At 36.2% G+C, this 19,692-nt stretch overlaps 2 protein-coding genes across 5 annotated transcripts; both read left to right on the top strand.

Moving 5' to 3' along the window:
• The first annotated feature begins 3,222 nt into the window (after window positions 1–3,222).
• Window positions 3,223–9,026, top strand: LOC112193179 (vesicle-associated protein 2-2). 4 transcript variants are annotated; one of them, XM_040517180.1, is made up of 8 exons: window positions 3,223–3,468; window positions 4,476–4,582; window positions 5,077–5,147; window positions 5,248–5,329; window positions 5,752–5,867; window positions 5,933–6,115; window positions 6,302–6,727; window positions 7,556–8,452. In XM_040517180.1, exons 2-8 carry the CDS (start codon window positions 4,534–4,536, stop codon window positions 7,646–7,648), a joined length of 1,020 nt encoding a protein of 339 aa, XP_040373114.1. In that variant the 5' UTR covers window positions 3,223–3,468; window positions 4,476–4,533; the 3' UTR covers window positions 7,649–8,452. The 4 variants fall into 4 exon arrangements, with proteins under 4 accessions (XP_040373114.1, XP_024189021.1, XP_040373116.1 ...); XM_040517182.1 differs by lacking the exon at window positions 7,556–8,452 and adding an exon at window positions 8,556–9,026 and having other exon boundaries at window positions 3,224–3,468; XM_040517181.1 differs by lacking the exon at window positions 7,556–8,452 and adding an exon at window positions 7,264–7,517 and having other exon boundaries at window positions 3,224–3,468.
• Window positions 9,027–17,469: 8,443 nt separating this feature from the next.
• Window positions 17,470–19,445, top strand: LOC121052361. Its single transcript, XM_040517183.1, has 2 exons — window positions 17,470–17,802; window positions 18,474–19,445. The coding sequence occupies exons 1-2, from the start codon at window positions 17,688–17,690 to the stop codon at window positions 18,911–18,913; spliced, it is 555 nt and encodes a 184-aa protein (XP_040373117.1). The 5' UTR covers window positions 17,470–17,687; the 3' UTR covers window positions 18,914–19,445.
• Window positions 19,446–19,692: the final 247 nt, after the last annotated feature.

Below are 19,692 nucleotides of genomic sequence, written 5' to 3'. Positions count from 1 at the left end.
AGAAAGTACACTTAAACCTATAGGGAGAAATAACCATTGTGCCATTTCTTCTAGCCATAGCTAATAACTACGACATTTCAAAAGAAAATAAAAAAAGAGAAATTTTAAATACACCACCTCAATTACTTAATGCACACCACAGAACATATGTGCAAGATACCAGATTAAATACTTATAAAATAAAATAATACTTATAAAACTCTCTACCTAGGAGAGGACAATTTTTCCAAACGAACAGATATCAAACCATAAAACAGTACATTTGTGCTAAACTTTACTAAGCCTCTGAACCACAGTTAAGAAAAACCACCTAATAATCAACTATGAGCTCTGTTGGTACAAATCTACAAATTTGCGAAGAACAAAAACGAATGCCGACTGATCGGTATAACCCCCAAATCCATTAAATGCTAAAACGTAAGTGATGGGAAAGTTTATTACATCTTTCAACTCAATATCAAATCTAATCTTCAACATATGTAAGCCTGAGAGATGTATGCCTTTGATCTCCAAAAAAAAGCTTCAACAATTATAGATAGATTTCTAATTATTTAGTATCGGAAATGTCAAGGGTGCACCTTCAAAGAGTACTGTAGTGCCAGTAGCTGCAGCCGGAAGTCTATAAAAGCCAGGGCCAAGCCAGCTTGAACACAAAATCCAATCACCGTGTCTATATCGACTATCTGCTCTATTGAAGCCTCTCTTTCTATTCGGTCTCCAGAATGCAGGCTACCATCAACTGCCTCTAGCACATCACGGTTCGATCTCAGTGATAATTGCAGCAGTGTGTTCTTTCAGCATTCTGTCTAGTCTGTCAACTCTATAGCCACCAAATTAAGATGCGAGCATAGGCCTTCAATTCTCTAAGATCAGTGACTGAATCAGCAAAATAACCACCAACAGGCCTTGTGCTCTTGAAGCATTTGTGAATTGGAGGAAAAAGAATTCCAGCACGTGATATATCCTTGATTATATTTTCAATTTACCAGTTGCAGACAGCTTCAGTTGCTCTTCTGGTTTTTCAAAAAAGTGCAAAGAAGAAACTAATCCCGAGAAGGCCTCTGAGAGCAAAACTTCTTGAATACCCTGAATTAAGTCCATGCTAATATGCTGCTCTTACAATAATAATTTTTCCATCTTCACTTCCTCTGATGTAAACATTGGTCTGTAAAGTATAGGGCTTCCCAAATGTAGTCCCCAAAAACTTGATGTTCACTTCATCATGATACCCTGGATGAGCTTCACTGTTCGAAAGCTGCCGATCACTCGATCAGTTCATGATCAACACAATTAATTGAAGCAAAATCCAATATGCTTGATGAAAATTATGAAAGCTTTAGTTTCCTTAAGCTAAAAGTAAGCATGTGAAGCAACCTAAGCTCAGTGATATTACATAGACAGCTGTTATAACTCGTGCTTGTATAACTGGGCTGAAGCTTAATGGAGGAACCAAAGTAACCGGATCTAAATGGTCGAACCCACTTAAATCCACTTCATGTTGCAATAGAGTGAGCAAGCATTAACATGATGAACTAATAGAAGTGGGGGAAAAATTATGAGACCTGTGGTTCTGTCGAACCAGATTGTTAACTACACAGATACCAAAAAAAAGCACAACAAAAACTTACAGCTGCACAAAGTCTCGGACCTGGGAAATCGATTACGTACAATATCTGAAGACATGAAAAAAATTACCAATTAAACCAAACCTAGGAGGTTGTAATCGATTGGAAGAAACTCAAATAAAAAAATAAAAAAACACCAATCTAAAACCAATTACCTAGATTTGTCAACTCTTCATACCTAAAGTCCCTTGATTATGATAGGTTATACATGATGATGAGCCAACCTACATGATACTAATATAACACTAATCTGAAAGTTGTGCACCTCCAGTGACATGCATACCTTGAGATTCCATGAGTAAGAACATTACGAAGAACTCGTTTTTTTGTTATATTTGTATAACGCCCTGAGATAGTTTTCAAAATTTTGCCCCAACTAAAAGCTGGTCTCCCATTATACAACAGGCAAAAATATCATGGAGGAGAATTTTTTTTATATTTTTTTTTATGAAAATGGAGAAGTTGACGTTGAGAGGAATCAAACGAATAGGTGCAGTTGCCATTCAAGTCCACTAAGAAAAGTTAACGGAGGTGAGATATAATCTCGAATATAACCAAAGTAAAACTTCAAAAGCAAAACAACACTCATAATAGGAGTTAAACAAAAAGGGGAGTTAGAGAGATATCTAGCAATTAACTCATCGTGTCATCAAATGTGGATCTCTTCAAAACACGCAACATTACTTTGGCAATCAAAATGTAGTAATTAAGATGGATGTTATCTTTGAGATTAATTGGTCCCAGGCTCCCAGCCAAAACCCCATTGCACCGATTTACTAATGCTATGTGTAAATCTCCCGCGTAATCAACGAAAGCAACTTTAGATGCCATCAAGTATAGCTTCAAAGGAACGAAAAAGAATGAAGAAAAGAAGAGAAAAGTAAGGAAAGATAAAATGTCAATATTTTCGGTGTCCAAAAGGCCAATCAAATCAATCAAAGCATAACCGTCAAAGCTCTCGATCACTTGCTGCTAGCTATACATTCCACTCTTCAACTATATCATACATACTCACCTTCAACTATATCATACTTTCTCACCTTATCTAAGGAAAAAGAAAGAATAAAAAAGATAAATAAAGTACCTTTGAGGGTTACACGTACGTGTAATTCACTAATTAAATTACTTTTCTTTTGCCAAATCAAAAATCAAAACATGACTTTAGAGCAAGTTCACTCGTTTGGTCACCGGGTCACTAATTATTCACTACTTTTTAGTGTATATTTTCATTCTCTGGATCACGAAATACACTGTGCCCGTGACACAGGACACGAAATACACTGTGCAAGTCACCATGGTGACCCAGAACACTGTACACAGTGTATTTCGTGACCCAGGACACGAAATACACTGTGCAGGTTACCATGGTGACCCAGAACACTGTACATGGTGATTCAGGGCACGAAATACACTGTACTTGTGACCCAAGACACGAAATTAACACTAAAAAGTAGTGAATAGTGGGTGACCTGGTCACCGGGTGAACTTGCTCTTATAGAATTGGACGGCCGGACCTATACCTAACCGAAGACTCACCGGGCCGACCCGGTTGACCCGAGAAGAATTCTATAAAAATAAAATACAAGATCAGAGAGACGGGGGTCGTATTGCGTGAAGACTGGAGTAAGTAAAACCCGGAAACAGTTGAGAGCGAAAGAGGACTCAACTCTTTTAAGTGGAGTCCGGTACAACCAACGCAGTGTTTTCAGTCCACCAAATCCCACCCTCTCCTCTCTCTCTCTCTCTCTCTCTCTCTCTAGAATCTAGGGCTTTGAAATTCTTCGATTCCTTCAAAGCTTCTCAAGCATTTCCACCGCGTCTCAAATCCTCTCAGATTCTCCAGGTAACTTTCATTTTCTCAATTTTCATTATGATCGGAACCACGCCGTCTCCAATCTCCGGCGCCGATCAAAACGGAGTATTGGAAACGGCGTCGTTGCCTGAACTTCTCGGTTTCGTTTTTACTTGCTCTGTGCTTTGATCGCCGGTATTGGACCGGAACTGAAACGACGTTGAGCTGACTCGTTGAGTTGAAGCTCCGTCTGATTTGAACGGCGTCATGTCCAATCTCCGTTCCCGATCAGAACGGCGTCGTTGCCTGAACTGCTTGTCTTCGTTTTTACTTGCTCTGTGCTTTGATCGCCGGTATTGGACCGGAATTGAAACGGCGTTGAGCTGACTTGTGTTGACTTCAGAGTTGAAGCTCCGTCTGATTCGAACGACGTCGTGGACAATCTCCGTCGTCGATCAGAATGGAATATTGGAAACGGCGTCGTTAGCTCAGTTGTTGCTCGTTTTTGTTTTACTTGCTCTGTGATTTGATCGCCGGGACTGGACCGGAATTGAAACGACGGTGAGCTGACTCGTTTTGATGTCCGAGTTGAAACGAGTTGAAGCTCCGTCTGATTCCAACGGCGTCGTTTACCTCAGTTGCTCGTTTTCGTTTTTACTTGCTCTGTGATTTGATCACCGGGACCGGACCGGAATTGAAATGACGTCGAACCGACTCCTTTTGACGTCCGAGTCAAAACGAGTTGAAGCTATTTGAACCAGTGCTTTTGATTTTGATTTTGATTTCTCAGTAGCCGACACAACTTTAGTAGGATTCTATTGCTATGGTTTTGGGATCTAGTGCATGAAACTTCTTTTTGCAACTTTTGGTTTTCTTTTTCCCTTATTTTTCTTTAGCTCCTATGCTACGGGGGTCCCAAGAGTTTAATAATTTCAATCATATTTAAATTTTGATTTTCTAAGGCTTTAAGGGTGGGTCAGCAGACATCAATGGCTTGTATATATATTATATGAAGGATTTTTTTGTTGCTGTTGTTAATCTGTTTGCTTGCTGTGCAGTGAAAAAGGATATTTGGATATCAGAGTGTAGCGTTTGGATCATTGTGAAGGTTTTATAATGATGAATTCAATCGTGGAGATTCATCCCAAAGAATTGAAGTTCATAGGTAAGCTCATGATTAGAGGATGGTCCATACTAATTGTTTTCTTTATGATTTAGTATCCTGATCATTTTTCGTATTTAAATGTTATGGCGTTTGATTCTTGCTTCATTCATGTGCTTGACCCACATAGTTGGAACCAAGACATGCTGTGTGGATTAGAGGATTTTCACTTATTAATAGACGTGATTTTACCTATTATGTTTTCCTTCTATTTTTTGGTACATTGCTCTAGGCTTATTGCATGAAATGCAGCATTGATTTTGAAACTGCCAATATTTAACATATTAATGCATGTTCTTGTTATTCAGCAAGTGGGAAGTTTTACACTTCCGTAGTTAGATTTAAAGGTCATGTTCCCTTTTTAGTGTTGTTTTCGTTTAGCTGGTGGAAGATAATAGTTGAGAGGAAATAAGGGTTAAAGTTATTGAACTCAACGTTATGTTACACAGTAACTATTCTTTGTGACTTGTAAACTGACTGTGTAATTGTTTTCGTAGTTGAGTTGAAGAAGCAAAGCTCATGCTCAATTCGACTTACCAACATGTCCGACCACCATGTTGCTTTTAAGGTTTGTATTGCATTTTGTTTGTTTCCAAGTTTTTGAAGTGAAGTTCATTACATAAGAAGGAATGCTACACAAAATTACAAGTTAAAGATTGAATTTGCAGGTTAAAACTACATCCCCGAAGAAATACTGTGTGCGACCAAATGTAGGTGTTATCTTGCCAAAATCAGCTTGTGAATTTTCAGGTATAACTGTTCATTCACCTCACTGAGTACACTCTGAGATAATGTTTGAATCTGCATGTAAACATTGCTTATTAGTAGTTACAGGAGCATGAGGTTGGACTCGTATGCCCCAATCTTAAAAGAAGAAGAAAAAATTGACTTAATAAATCATTGGATGCCATATAGGTCTTGCAGTTTGACATTATTTCTACATGTTTGATGTTTCTATCCTGTGGGTGGATTGGACAGAAGATGTTGGGACCTTATACTATTCCAGTTTTTTCATTGAAAATTTTTATCTGCTTTAGAAAAAGATCAAGATTTTGGCATTCCCTGGGCTCACAATGCAATGAGTTTAGAGTTGTTCTCTGCATTATACTTTCTGATCGTTTTCTCCTATAGGTGCTTTTGTTATAACCATTTGACCTCCTTTGTGAATGTAGTTACAATGCAAGCTCAAAAGACAGCTCTGCCTGACATGGATTGCAGAGATAAGTTCTTAATCCAAAGCACAATTGTTTCTTCTGGGACAACTGACGCAGATATTGCAGCTAGCATGGTAAGTCTTGGTAGTTTTTGGTAGCTTGAGATTCTGTATAGGTTTCTCATTGTTTATTTTCACAGTTTGCTAAAGATGAGGGCAAACACGTTGAAGAGAAAAAGCTAAGGGTAATCCTTATGAGCCCACCTGATTCGCCAATACTGTCACCAATCAAGGTAGACTTGAAGCAAGGGCAGGGCAATGAAGCTTCAATACTAAATGATCAAGTATTTGGTGGAGTAGAAACCCTCCCTCAACACAAAATGGTTAGAACAAACCCTTATTTGAAAATGTTGGATTCTCTCCTCCCTCCTCTCCCCTGCTCCCACTTTCTAAATTTAGTATCATCACTCAGCCTTATAGTGACTGTCTTCTGATATCTGTTGTTTGATCAAGTCCATCACAAAGTATTCTAACTGGTTTTGTGGAATCGTTTTGGTAATATGTACCAGGTTACAAAGGATGTGAAGTTCAGAGTTGTCAATAGTGAGGAGTCAAAGCCATCAAAGGTTACTGAGGTGAAACCAGCCAAGCATGTGGAATTGAAACTAAGAAAAGAAGAGGAGTTGAAACCAGCAAAGGCTGTGGAATTGAAATTACCAAAATATGAGGAGGTAAAAGCAATAAATGATGTGGAGTCAAGGCCAACATATGCTACGGACATGGAACCAGCCAGAGATGTGGAGTTAGAACCAGTTGATGTGGTGGAATTGGAACCAGCAAAAGATATGGAGTTGAAACCATCAGAGGATTTGCTTTTGAAACTAGCAAAAGAGCAGGAGGCTGATAAAGCACAGGTTGTGGAAAATTTGAAGTTAGTTAAAGATATTGAGGAGATGAAATCAAAGCTACTTGAACTTGAACTAAAGCTGAGCCAGGTTTGGTCTTTTCTGAATTTTTTTTTTTTCCAAATTTTCAATTGCGTGTACAAACCGACTCTAGCAGTATTTCTCTGCATAATATGAGGAGTTTGACTATCTGTTTTTTTTTTTTTTTGATACACTTCTACTTTGTCCTTCTATGGTTCCTCTTGCATTGATTGTGTGCAAGACCTCTTGCTAGTAGGTGATCGTACTGCTTGGTTTTAGATTGGGCAATTGAGATTGAGTTATTTGATCCCCCATTTAATCATTTAGAGCAGCGAAAGTAAAGATGGTTCAATTGTGTTTGGTAGAATAGGGGACATATTCTCTTTTCATCTTGGATGCTTGGATGTTATGAGATAGTAGTTCTCCTATCTTCATGCAGTGTTTGAAAACCAGTTAATAGTTGTTTGATAAACTATCTTCCTTCTTTCTTTTCTTTTTTCAAGAAAAAGAAATAGAACGTTATTAATTCAAGGACTTTTGAAATTCTATGTAGTGTTTCACAAGTTCTGTCACATTCATGGTGTTGTATACTTATATTTCTGTAGGAGAGGGGGGAGGGTAAAACACTAGGCAGATTTAAATGATTCGTGGGGAAACTTGCTGCATCGTATTGTCTTCTTGGACACAATACGATGAGATGGTGGTGAAATTTTTAGAAAAATCTGTGAAGGGACTCTTGGCCTGAGGGAGGGTAATGCATCAAGCCATAAATTGTTCTGTTTTGACAGGGTAGCTAATCTATGGATTTAACCGAGTGATTTTATGCTTGGACTGTGTTTTATTATGTCTTTGGAACGTACTGCTCCTAAAAGCTTCTCAAAGTGACTTTGATACCAGAAATCAAAGGCAACAATGATGTGTGTACAAGGTACCAGATTACATGACCAACATTACGACAGAATCTGTTCATTCAGACAGTTTGATATGTGATAGAATTGTAAGGAAGATTGAAGAAGATGATGAAAAAACCAGAAAAGAGAGAGAGCTTCGTATATTGATGCAGAGAGAATACAACTTGCACACAATACATCAGACTTGTTTTTCTACTTGTACATATTCTTAATATGAGTAACTTTCCATTTTTACCCTTAGCATCCCCCCTCAAGCTGATGGTAGGAAACTAACATCAGATTGCAACAATAATAAAATGTTGTGATTATAATAGAAGTGAAGATTCTTGCTTCAGCCAGGAGGAATGAGTGGTAGTAACTGAGAAGGATTGTCATGTGGCCAACGTAGACATATACTTGGTTGAGAGGCTTTCCTTAGCTTGAAGTTCTGAAGAAGATGGTAATTGAAAATCATAGTGATGCCTATGAAAACATTATGCAGCACTGTGGCCCCTCTTGAAGCAAATCTGACATTGTAAAGAAGAACCAATAGCAACAGCTTGCCTAGGAGCAAATCTTTGGGGGCAACTTTTAGCAATATGACCAAATTGTGAGCATATTTGACAATTATCACCAGGGAAAGTAACACTCTGATGACGAACTCCACCAGAAAAATCATAGACATGACAACCATTTGAATTCCTCAAGTCTTTGGACTTCACAGAGCCAATTGAGATTGTTGAAAATACCACCAGTGTTGTAGCAATTTGAGTTTCCACAACGATTACTAAATCCTCTAGATTGCACAGAACCGACATCTAACTTCCTATATGCATAGCAATTATAATTTCGATATGGTCCATGAGGAAAGTTATGATAGTACCTGCCACCACCTTTACCTTGATTCCTTGGATGAAAATATCTTGTGAGAACCATGTTGTACAATCCTTGAGTATGTGCACTGACATGATGGGATTTAGAAAGCTGACAACCTTGGTTTCTTGTAGCTGTAGGAGTCATTGGAGCAGAGGCAATGATATTTTGTTCTTGATCAAGAGAGTCTTGGTTTCTTGTAGCTGTTGAAGTAATTGGAGCAGAGGCAATAATCTTCTGTTCTCGATCAAGATCAGCTTCAACATCTAAGAGTAGTGTACGAAGTTCTGGTAAAGATGTAGATGATTCCTTAGTACGAATGATCAATCTGGTAGTTGCATATTCAGCAGGGAGCCCATTCAAGATCAAACTCACTATTTCATCATCGTGAATAAGAATTCCAGCTACAAAGAGTTTGTCCCGAATAGTTTTAAAGCGTTCCATATACTTGTCAATACTATCATTACCTTTCCGGATTTTCTGCATGGAGGTCTTTAAACTTTGAAAGTTTAGCATATCTATCTTCAAGGGAATACCAAACTTCTTTTGAGGTTTTACTCCCAACAATGAATGAAAGAGCTGAAGATGACAAAGTACCAGCTAGTAGAGCCATTACGGCAGAGTCATGCTTCCTCCAGTCCTTATACTCTTGTGTAAGCTCATGGGTAATTCCAGCCTCTTGTGAAGGACAAGGGATAGACCCATCAATATATCCCATTAGATCACACCCTACCAACATTGACTCGAGCATAAATCGCCAAGTTACGTAATTAGTGTCATCTAGCTGAAAAGTGATAATATTCGAGAAGTTGGAAAGGAGATAGCTGTCCAACTGATTGCTATTCATGATCCTTGTAGTACCAAATTCTTCTTCACAAGAAACCAAATGCAAACTCACCCAAATTTTCTTCACCCAACTGTAGCAGAGACTCTTGCTTATCCAATACAATTGCAGAAATCACCCAAATACTAATTCTGCATATATAGTCTAGCTTCTCCCAGCAACAACAACAACAACTAATTCTTTACCAACTTTCAATTTTGGACAATAACCATTTCAAATAGAACATATGCTTCTGTTCAAATGTAGTCAAAATTTCAACTATGCTACAATTATTTGTCCAAGAAGTCACTATTCAGAGAACAAGATTCACAAAACTTTAGCAGAACATATGCTTTACCAGCAAATCCAGGCCACCATTTCATCAATTTTCTTGACTACAGTACTTAACCAATTTACTTCTTTCAAATTTCTTTGTCAACAATCAATCAAGCATAGACATCATACTTAGATCAACAAACAATTCGAGAAACCCAAAATCATGACAGAAAGAAGCTCTGCACTAAAGTCCCCAAATTTCTAGGGTTTGTAAACAGATCAAGAATTCAACTTGTCACTGATGCAAATACTTTGAGCTTCAAAAATTGATGACGAACACAATTCATATAAATCCAAAGCTTCGATGAAGGAAAACAACCTTGAATTTCAACAATCTGAACCTGAATCAACTTGATGAAGATTTCACTTATCTGAACCTAATTGGCTTGAACACTGCAAATTGACGAAGAAGAATGCTGAAGAACTAAGCTAGAAAACTCTTCAATCCTTGAGAGAACTAGCTAGGTCACCGATCGACCTGAGCTCCTGATACCATGATAGAATTGTAAGGAAGATTGAAGAAGATGATGAAAAAACCAGAAAAGAGAGAGAGAGCTTCGTATATTGATGCAGAGGGAATACAACTTGCACACAATACATCAGACTTGTTTTTCTACTTCTACATTTTCTTAATATGAGTAAATTTCCATTTTTACCCTTAACAATATGATCCTCTGTCGCTGAATCTGTTCATTCAGACAAAAAACAACTATCAGCCTTTGAGGAACAAAATAATTGGCAACATTGGAATCAGTTTCTTCCAATCAACAATTGGCAACATTGGAATCACTTTCTTACCGGAGGTTGGATCACAGTAATCCCTAATCAAGGTGATGAATCAGCTATACTAAATAAGCCGCAAATTTAAAGTTTTTTTTTTTTTTTTTTGTCTATTCCCCAATCTAGAATCATGAAACAGTCACAATAACATCTGGTAGGATTGTAGTAACACAATGTATAACCTAATGTGAGATGTTAATTCATTCATATTCAAAACTCATGCATGGTTGAACTGGTATCTCTATTTTTAGTGAAATGGGTTTGGTTATAAAGGAAAGTCTGATAACTATATGCCATTTCTGGCCATACAACATTACGACAAGTTGAACCCCTGGCCTATTATTGATCTTCTCTTAGTTTCTCCTTTTCCTTTAAGTGATGGCAGTCTTTCTTCTGTTGTAGGTGGTTATAAGAAAGCTAGCTTTAAAGGTATAAAACGCATCAACACAGCATGATTTACAACGTAACTTGTATTACAATGAGAGTTTGAAGGACGTACCAAAATGTCTAGCTAGCAGCTTAATTTACATTCGAAAAGTTAATTAATAGTAGATTTTAGCTTTGTAGAATAGGTCAATACTCATTCAAAAACCCTCTAATCCTTTGTCCACCTCTACTCAAAAAAGCCTACAGTTTTTTCTAATAACCAATACAGTATCAAGATGGATCTCTCTGTTTTGGTAAGGTAGCTATTTTCGCTCTTATTCATCTATGTCCAAAGCTACAAATATTATATCAGTGCACCCTTCACTTCTTGGTGTACATATGAAGAAATACATGTATAGTGTATAATATTGCAGGAACAGGTACCACTTTTTCATAATAATTCTAGAATGTGTTTCACTTCTGTTAGATATCGACTATGTGCGATTCCCAGTACTTTTTTACACCCCATATATATATTGAAGAATCAGCAGTAAGGAGAAAAATGATACATGAGATCTATCTAAGGATCGAAAAGATGATAAGCTTCCGAAAATGATCGATTTAAAACGCAAAGTCTAATATAAGATATGAAAGAAAGAAATGAAAGTGAAATCAAAGGAATGAAAGTGTATAGCATTGTTGGTTCAGAATAAAAGCTAGTCAAATTAGGGAGAATTCTTGGGTACCTTGGTGTTTGCCATACCCTCATTTTGTTAAATATTTTGGATCATTGGATTAGTAATATATCCAATGGTTCAAAATATTTAACAAATTGGTAACCTGTTTAGCCCTTAGCCTTTCTAATTATGCTACTCATTTCCAATAAGCAAATATGTTAACACAAACTACTAATTGAATTGAAAACAATAAAGCCAATTAATATTTAATTATCAATTGACAATTCACAATAATGATTTTTCTTTTTTCAAAAAAAAATAAAAGAACCTTCTATCCTAAGTTCACCGAATTACTATTAGTTAAATAGTCTATATTACTAATTAATTTTATTATTAGTGAATTAATGTTTGATTAATGCTTGTTATTAATGGACAATTACACAATTGAAAATTATGTTTTTTCCTTATTAAAAACAAAACCTTCTAACCTAAGTTTGCAAAATTAGTATTAGTTAAGTAGTCTTTATTACCAATTAATTATATCATTAGTAGTTTCGTTAACCAAATATAATTCTTTTTACATGCATTTTATGACAACCACAACAATTAGTGTAAAAATAAATAATATTTGTTTTAAATGTAGTCAAATGAGAACCTACTTTAGGACTTATTTACTCAAATGAGAATCTACTTTACTCTAATGAGAACCTATTACAATTACCACTTTTAGGACTTAATTACTCAAATGAGAACATAATACTTTACTCTAACGAAGACCTTATTTACTTTAATGAGAATTTTTTTTTTCTTTCTAATTACCACATGTGTCCTCAAAGTGGTTACATGAGTCCTCAGAGTGGTAAATATTATATAAAATAGAACATGTATGAGAAATGTTAATGTCCATATCTTTACCCGTCCTCATTTGTGTAATAAAGTTCTCCCTTGCATAATGAAAGTAATATATTGTGTAATGTCCATCGTGGAATTAGTAATTACTCTTAATCGACGTAATTTACCACAAATTCCAACAATTAACAAAAAAATGAAAAGTTTTGTTCTAATTATAGTAATTACTCCACCTAAACTAATGTACTAATTTATGGACAATTTAACAAGTATGACAACCAATTTGTTGTCAGAGTGGTAAATCTTTATGTTTTTATCATTAATGAAATGATTACTACAATGGCTACACATTTTACCACAATCACAACAATTGATGTAAAAGATGTAACTTTTGTCCTATTTATAGTAATTACTCAACCTAAACTAATGTACTAATTTATGGACAATTTAACAAGTGCAACAACAAATTTGTTGTCAAAGGGGTAAATCGTTATATTTTTATCATTAATGGAATAATTACTCAATGACTACCTATTTTACCATAACTGGCAACTATTGGTGTAAAAGCGGTAACTTTTGTTCTGATTGTAGTAATTATTTCAAAAACTATATACCATACCAACCATTTTACAATTCCGACGACATTTGTGTTGTGAACATGGTAAAATTAAAATTAGACCAAAAGATATGTAACAACTCAGTATTGTAAGGGGCTTCTCCACTTGATAATCAAGGTTCTAAATTTGATAAAAGTTGTCCAAATATGATATTTACATCTTTGACCACTCAATTACAGGAACCACAACAACTGTTGTCATAAGTCATAATTGTAGTTCAACTATGTGTAATTTATTATTTTGACAATACTTGTTACATGATTTTTAACAATGTTACATATCAAGAAAGAGTGTGTTGTTAATATGGTAAATTTTATTTTTAAAAATGACACATGTCGATATTTAATTGGGTAACCTATTGACCAATTCAATAGGTTTCCACTATATTAATTTACTAAAAGTAAAAAAAAATAAGGGTATGCCATACATCAAGGTACCCAAGAAAATTAGTAGGTAACTGATATCAGAATAGGGAAACTGAGTACTTTGAAGTGTGTCTGCTGCGCTAGAGGAGAAGGTCCCGCGTCTATGCGTTTGTAATATACGGGAAGTCCGGAACCTCTCTAATTACATATCTTATTGAAAAGTATGTCATATTATGGCGACAGAAAATATGTAATATAATATGAGAATGTGACTTTTAATTAAATTTTAAAATAGCTAAGCAAACAAGAAGTTCACTCTATAGTAAGTTGACAACCACTATTTCCAGGTTTCGACTCTGCTAAATCTCATAAAAGAATTAAAATCTTACATTTGGCCTCTCAAAAATAATAATAATAGTTCTTTGAGGATGCGGATGGTATATTTTTTTGCCACTTAGTTAATTAAACTCATTCCTTCAAGCTATGAAACTGCAAAGGGCTTGAGGATTGTTCATCTGCATTCAAGACAAACAAAACACAAACTAATTGCAGATTTTTAATTGAAGAAAATCATGAATTTAGTTGGAAACGTAGTGTGTTCTAATAAATGAATCGCCTGAAACGTATCATCTCACCCTGACTCCGGAGGCTCAAAGTTTACATCCAAATTAATTATAATTCAACACATTATTTTTTTCGGCATGGACGTACGTCCTTCTTCTCGCAGGGAAACATGGTGCGACAATCTCTAAATTGTTGGATTTTGATGATGGTGATGAAATGTAGAAGATGAAGAAGAAGAAACAGAAAACAAAGAAAAGCTACTGATATAGTGATATTTCTCTCTGTTATCTCTAATACAATCATGCGCTTAGTCTATTTAAACTAACTCTGCTAGTACAAAAGCTGTGACAAACATCTATCAAAACTTTGACTTTTACTCAGTTAATGATTCCATGGTGCTCAATGAAACTTCAATCCATATCCGGATAGGAGAGACCGTATGATGGCTTGATGATGCCTAAAAGAAGATCTCAGGGGTAAGATGTTGCTATGGAATCCAAGTACAAAAGACTCCAAAATATTACCAAGTCCTTTTTCTATGACTTCCGTACTGATTTTTTTTTGTTTTATCGGTAACATCACGGTCGTTGTGGGAAAAACATGGAATTAGGAGCAAGGGAGAAGCACCAAATGCTCGTGCCAACAGCCGCCGTTGCCGTCACGTACCTTGGCTGTGGCCATGGCGCAATGGGTGAAGGTTTGACTGACGAGCCTTCTTTTTTTCTTTGAATAAACTGACAAGCCTTCTTTACAGAAGGGACATGGTTATCTTTGGAAACTTCGGAGGATGCGGATCATGAAAATTCCTTTGTAATACTTTCTGCTCTCATGTCTTTGTGGTAAGGAAGGTGACCACTGGCCAAGAAATTGTCCGAACCCGCATCGATCAGTCCCAGAACAAGAACCATGCAAAATCATAATCTGCTGTTCAGATCAGCAAGAAAAACAAAACAAAAAAATCAATGCAAAATCAGTTGTTTAGACACAAGGAAAGAAAAAATCAAAATCCCCTGCTGGCACCAACAACAGCACATAAGAGACCAAAGAATGATGAGAACTTTCGGTCTTTGTGAGGCATATTTACTGAGAAAACTGCTGGTTCGAAGAGAACGATTAGTCTTTTGAACTCTCATTAAATGTGCATATATATATATATATGGGGAACTTGTTCTTTACTCTCATAAGCTCTCCGTTGCTTGACTTGAAATTGTAGAATTAAGTTGATGTCGCTTTTAAATTCTTTCTTATATATTGCACTATGTTGTGCCAATTCTGGAGGAATGTTTAATATAATGCGCGCTTTCTCTCAAGTCCAAACCAAAAGAAAATGAAGAAAATGATTTCTCTTGCCACAAAAACAAAAGGAAGTCATGAACTTGTAACCAAAAAACAAAAGGAAGTCAAAAATAAAAAACAAAAGGACCTTCAGCGGACACATTATATTATAACTAATTTGCGAAATTCCTAACTAAAGTGAACGCAGATGCACTCCATCACTTGGACACCTTGGTAATAGTTTAGAAGGTCAAATACTTGCAGTACCATGAATTAGTAGCATCCTTCATGTTACAGATTCGTTTCAACAAGTCTTCTGAGCTCCATCCAATATAAACAGGCTTCTCTGGGCTGCCAGAACGTTTAAAATTGCCTTGGAAATAATCTTCTATAGCGTTATGACGTAGGGGAGGAGCTACGGTAGTAATAGTATTGTATGCTTGTACAGCCTTGTTTACTTGGTTGAACACGAAACGGTGAAAGTAGAAATCGTACTTCTTTGCTACAAAATGGCTTGCTTCTAGGTGCTGCTGTAAGTCTATATCTCCCGTCGGCCTTTCAAAATTAAAAATAAAAGAAGTTCATTAGTTCATTCATCACACACACACAATGTAGATGTATACACCAACATATTTTAAGTGGAGATCATTTGTACATACCAGACTCTGAGTATGAGGTCTTCAAGACCATCACCTTCCCACACAAGTTTGGAATAGGAATTCGTAGGGTAAAGCACAAAAAATGTTCTGCTATGAACGTCATCTGCTCCTCTAGGCATAAGGTTATAAAATTTGGGGTAGACTTGCAAAGCATGGTAGGTCTCGAGATAAGACGTGGTTTTAGACACATGTATCACTAGATGGAAATACAAAAGATATAAATCAGTATAAAAAAATAAAAAAATTATATTGATACAAAAGAAGTCTAAAATATATAATATCACAAGAAATTGTATTACCATTTAGATTTCCACCACAGTACTTATCACAGAAAGTTGCATAAAATAAGGCATGCAAAGCCAAGTTATATGCACGTTCCTTAGTCATGCGTATGTGTTCGCCATAATTTGTGCTAAAATAACGGCTCAATTTAGCGGGAGTGAAATCAAGTAAAATCAAATAAAACAAAATAAAATAAAGTATCAAGAAGCACATACTTTGCTGACTGCAAAATAAGGTAAGCATGATCCTCACCGGACCCTAGTGTTATCATTGTTGCGCCAGGATCGCTTTCTATAATATTGTAGCCCACAAGAGTAACACTATGAACTTGAAAGCCCTGCATACAACACATTAATACAAATTGGAAGTTTGTTTTCTGTTTTTTTTTTTTTTTTTTTTCCGTCTACGGTTCATCAATACAACGATACACTAAGTAAGCTTAGCTCGTTAGAGACGTAAACTGGTTTGATACAGAGGTAGAGTAGTCATCCCAAACTAGTCTATCAATATATAGAGTTTATCTACCTCTAAACCAAACTAGACTAGTCTACTTAATATATCGATACATTAACCGTAGATCTTCCCGTGTAGATAATCTGATGAGAACTTTTAAGTGACAAAACTAGGTTGTTTCATTACCTTCTCGGGGTCGTATCCACCGATGATGGTCCCAAACGAATAATCCTCATTGTACTCCTTTTTGCATTCGTCCAACAGGCCGCTATTATATTTTATGAATTTACGTAAATACTCTTTTGTTATTTTTACTGCTTCGTCAAGTGATCTAGGTGACTGTATCAAGCAAAACAAGTGGTCAGTTTATGATTTAAAATTAAATATCGACTTACAAAGCTGAGATATAGGTGCTCATACATGTCGACGCACGTGAAGGTACATTTTCTCCCAATCTTTATTAAACCCCATACATGTGCAAAATAAGTTTATGCTGGAAGACAGGCTCTTAATTTTTTCTTTCTCGTCTGTCACTGAAAATATAAGATTTCAAGCGTAAACATTCATGGTGTTTGGTAGCTAAAAACAAAGGATCGATCAAGAACAAACTTACATAGTTTTCCTTGTATTTTGCCATTATGCATACGGCTAGATGTGGTCCTCGAATCTATGCCCATCATGATGCCTCCTTCATATACAAATGCAAGATTGACTGTCCCCTTGACCAACTTCATTGTTTTTCTTCCAAATACTACAGGATCTTACTGTGAACTTTTCTCTAGCCAATTCAATAGAAGATACGATCCAGAGGGCCATTATTTATAGAGAACAATATCCCTTGTTCTAATAGGACTCGGCACTTAAACTAGGAAAGTATAAAACTACATGCCTTGTAAGATAAGGCAAATCTAAAACCAGGAAATCTGAAACCATAAACTTTAACTTGTTAGGATGGTAAAACATAATAGGAAGGTAAAAAAAAAAATTAATGTCTCACTTTTAAATATTAATTCTCAAACTGTCGATTGGGGCCCAGAAGAAAACGAAAACAAAAGTGAGCCCATTGAATCATTGATGACGACTACACCAAAGTTAGATGGTCTAGGCCCAGAACAGAGACCCAGTAAACGTTAATTTAGAGTGTATAAATTAAAACCCTATCTACTGTCCAATTCTGAACCCTGAATCCTAAATCTTCAAACTCTCTCTACGCCTCCAGTATGATTGTCTATCTGCAACCAATATCCGATCTCGACCTGAACCCTGCCCAACTGAAAACTCTACGTACTAAACTCAAGCACCTCATCCGGCAAGGTCGCTATGTCGAGTTTGAATGTATGCTTTTGATCTTTGTTCTAGGGTTTGGAGGAATAGAATCTGCAATTTGCTTTGTTTTTTTTGTCAGTATTTGATTGAATTTTTGCTTGACTCTTGAGTTAGGTTTTGATTTACTAATCTAAGGAATCCTAGGGATAAGTCGAGTAGGAATCCTAGGTTACAAATTGTCCTTGGAAAACCTGACCGATAGTAATAAGCGACGAAACTCATCTCACGGAGTAGTTAGATTCAATGTGTGGAGTCGTCAACGCAAACTTGAAAACAAAGCTTGCTTCTATATCTTTGATGTTAAACACACACACACAATTTAAAAAAAATTAATTCTAGCAAAACTCGTAGAGGAATTATTTTATACATGAAGGTTGTGTGAGCATGAAATTTTTCATTGTTTTACTGGTTTATTTAGTAGTTAGTTTGATTTTGTGAAATTTTTACAAGAAATAAACAATACGATGAAAAAGAAATCGGTTGATTCTCCCCTCCGGTGATTGTTAAAGAGAAATCTACAAAATAAAAGTTGCTATATATTACTGTTCGTATTGCAGCTATCAATAAATAATCATTGCAACCTAGTGACGAGGTTAATTCAGGAATCCTAATTCTGGGAATCATTCTTCTATTACGCTCATCAAATATTCCTTACTTATTTTTTTTGGTTTTATTGTCAGCATCATCACGGAAGTTGTTGGCAAAACATGGATTAATTAGGAGCAAAGGAGAAGCACCGAATGCTCCTGACAACAGCCACCGTGGCTGCGGCCGTAGCGCAACTGGTGAAGGTTTAACTGACAGTCCTCCTTTACCAAAGGGCCATGGTTATATTTCTTTGGGAACCATGGTGGATAAGCATGGTAATGTCTCTGAAATACCTTCTAGCCGTTCTGCTCTCATGTATTGTGGTCTTTGTTGTAAAGAAGGAGACCACTGGACACGAAATTGTCCAGACTGGCATCGACCAGAACCAGAACCAGCATCTGCTGTTCAGACCAAGAGAAAAGAATCAAAATCAGTTGTTCAGACACAGAGAAAGAAAAATCAAAATCCGCTGCTGGCACCAACAACAGCTCATATGAGACCAAAGAATGATGAGAACTGTCCGTCTTTGTGAGCCATGTTTTCTGAGAAGACTACTGGTGCGAAGAGAACAATTAGTCTTTTAAACTGTCTTTAAATGTCATATGCATAGTGGGAAACTTGTTTACTTTACTGTCATTATAACTAGGAAAGTGTTGTCGTGTTTTTTTGTTCATTTTTTAAGGATTTTGTCCGTCAACAGTTAAAATAATGATGGGATTGCGGTCTCCGATTGACTTGCATGCAGTTGAAAGTTTTTGTGAAAAGGTCGTCTTTTTTGGTGGGGAAATTATTTCCAAAGCCATCGATGAGATGGTGGTGAAATTTTTAGAAAAATCTGTGAAGGGACTCTTGGCCTGAGGGAGGGTAATGCATCAAGCCATAAATTGTTCTGTTTTGACAGGGTAGCTAATCTATGGATTTAACCGAGTGATTTTATGCTTGGACTGTGTTTTATTATGTCTTTGGAACGTACTGCTCCTAAAAGCTTCTCAAAGTGACTTTGATACCAGAAATCAAAGGCAACAATGATGTGTGTACAAGGTACCAGATTACATGACCAACATTACGACGGAATCTGTTCATTCAGACAGTTTGATATGTGATAGAATTGTAAGGAAGATTGAAGAAGATGATGAAAAAACCAGAAAAGAGAGAGAGCTTCGTATATTGTCAATCTCTATTCTATCTTAGATTAGTTGTGGTAACATACATAATTATAAATAGGATCTAAACATACACTTTATGTGCAAGAGACGCAAATTTTGAGCGCAAAAAAAACAATATACAGAGAAATTAACAGGGCTCGTGGAG

This window comes from Rosa chinensis, chromosome 3, assembly GCF_002994745.2.
Source record: "Rosa chinensis cultivar Old Blush chromosome 3, RchiOBHm-V2, whole genome shotgun sequence".
Taxonomy (NCBI): domain Eukaryota; kingdom Viridiplantae; phylum Streptophyta; class Magnoliopsida; order Rosales; family Rosaceae; genus Rosa; species Rosa chinensis.
This window is presented reverse-complemented; position numbering and strand designations above follow the sequence as displayed.

Excerpts from the sequence above, each read along its gene's own strand:
- LOC112193179 (XM_040517180.1), top strand. The coding sequence starts at position 4,534 with ATGATGAATTCAATCGTGGAGATTCATCCCAAAGAATTGAAGTTCATA. Across the intron at positions 5,148-5,247 it reads ACCACCATGTTGCTTTTAAG|GTTAAAACTACATCCCCGAA; the intron begins GTTTGTATTGCA and ends TTGAATTTGCAG. Across the intron at positions 6,728-7,555 it reads TTGAACTAAAGCTGAGCCAG|AAATCAAAGGCAACAATGAT; the intron begins GTTTGGTCTTTT and ends CTTTGATACCAG.
- LOC121052361 (XM_040517183.1), top strand. The coding sequence starts at position 17,688 with ATGATTGTCTATCTGCAACCAATATCCGATCTCGACCTGAACCCTGCC. Across the intron at positions 17,803-18,473 it reads TCGCTATGTCGAGTTTGAAT|CATCATCACGGAAGTTGTTG; the intron begins GTATGCTTTTGA and ends TTTTATTGTCAG.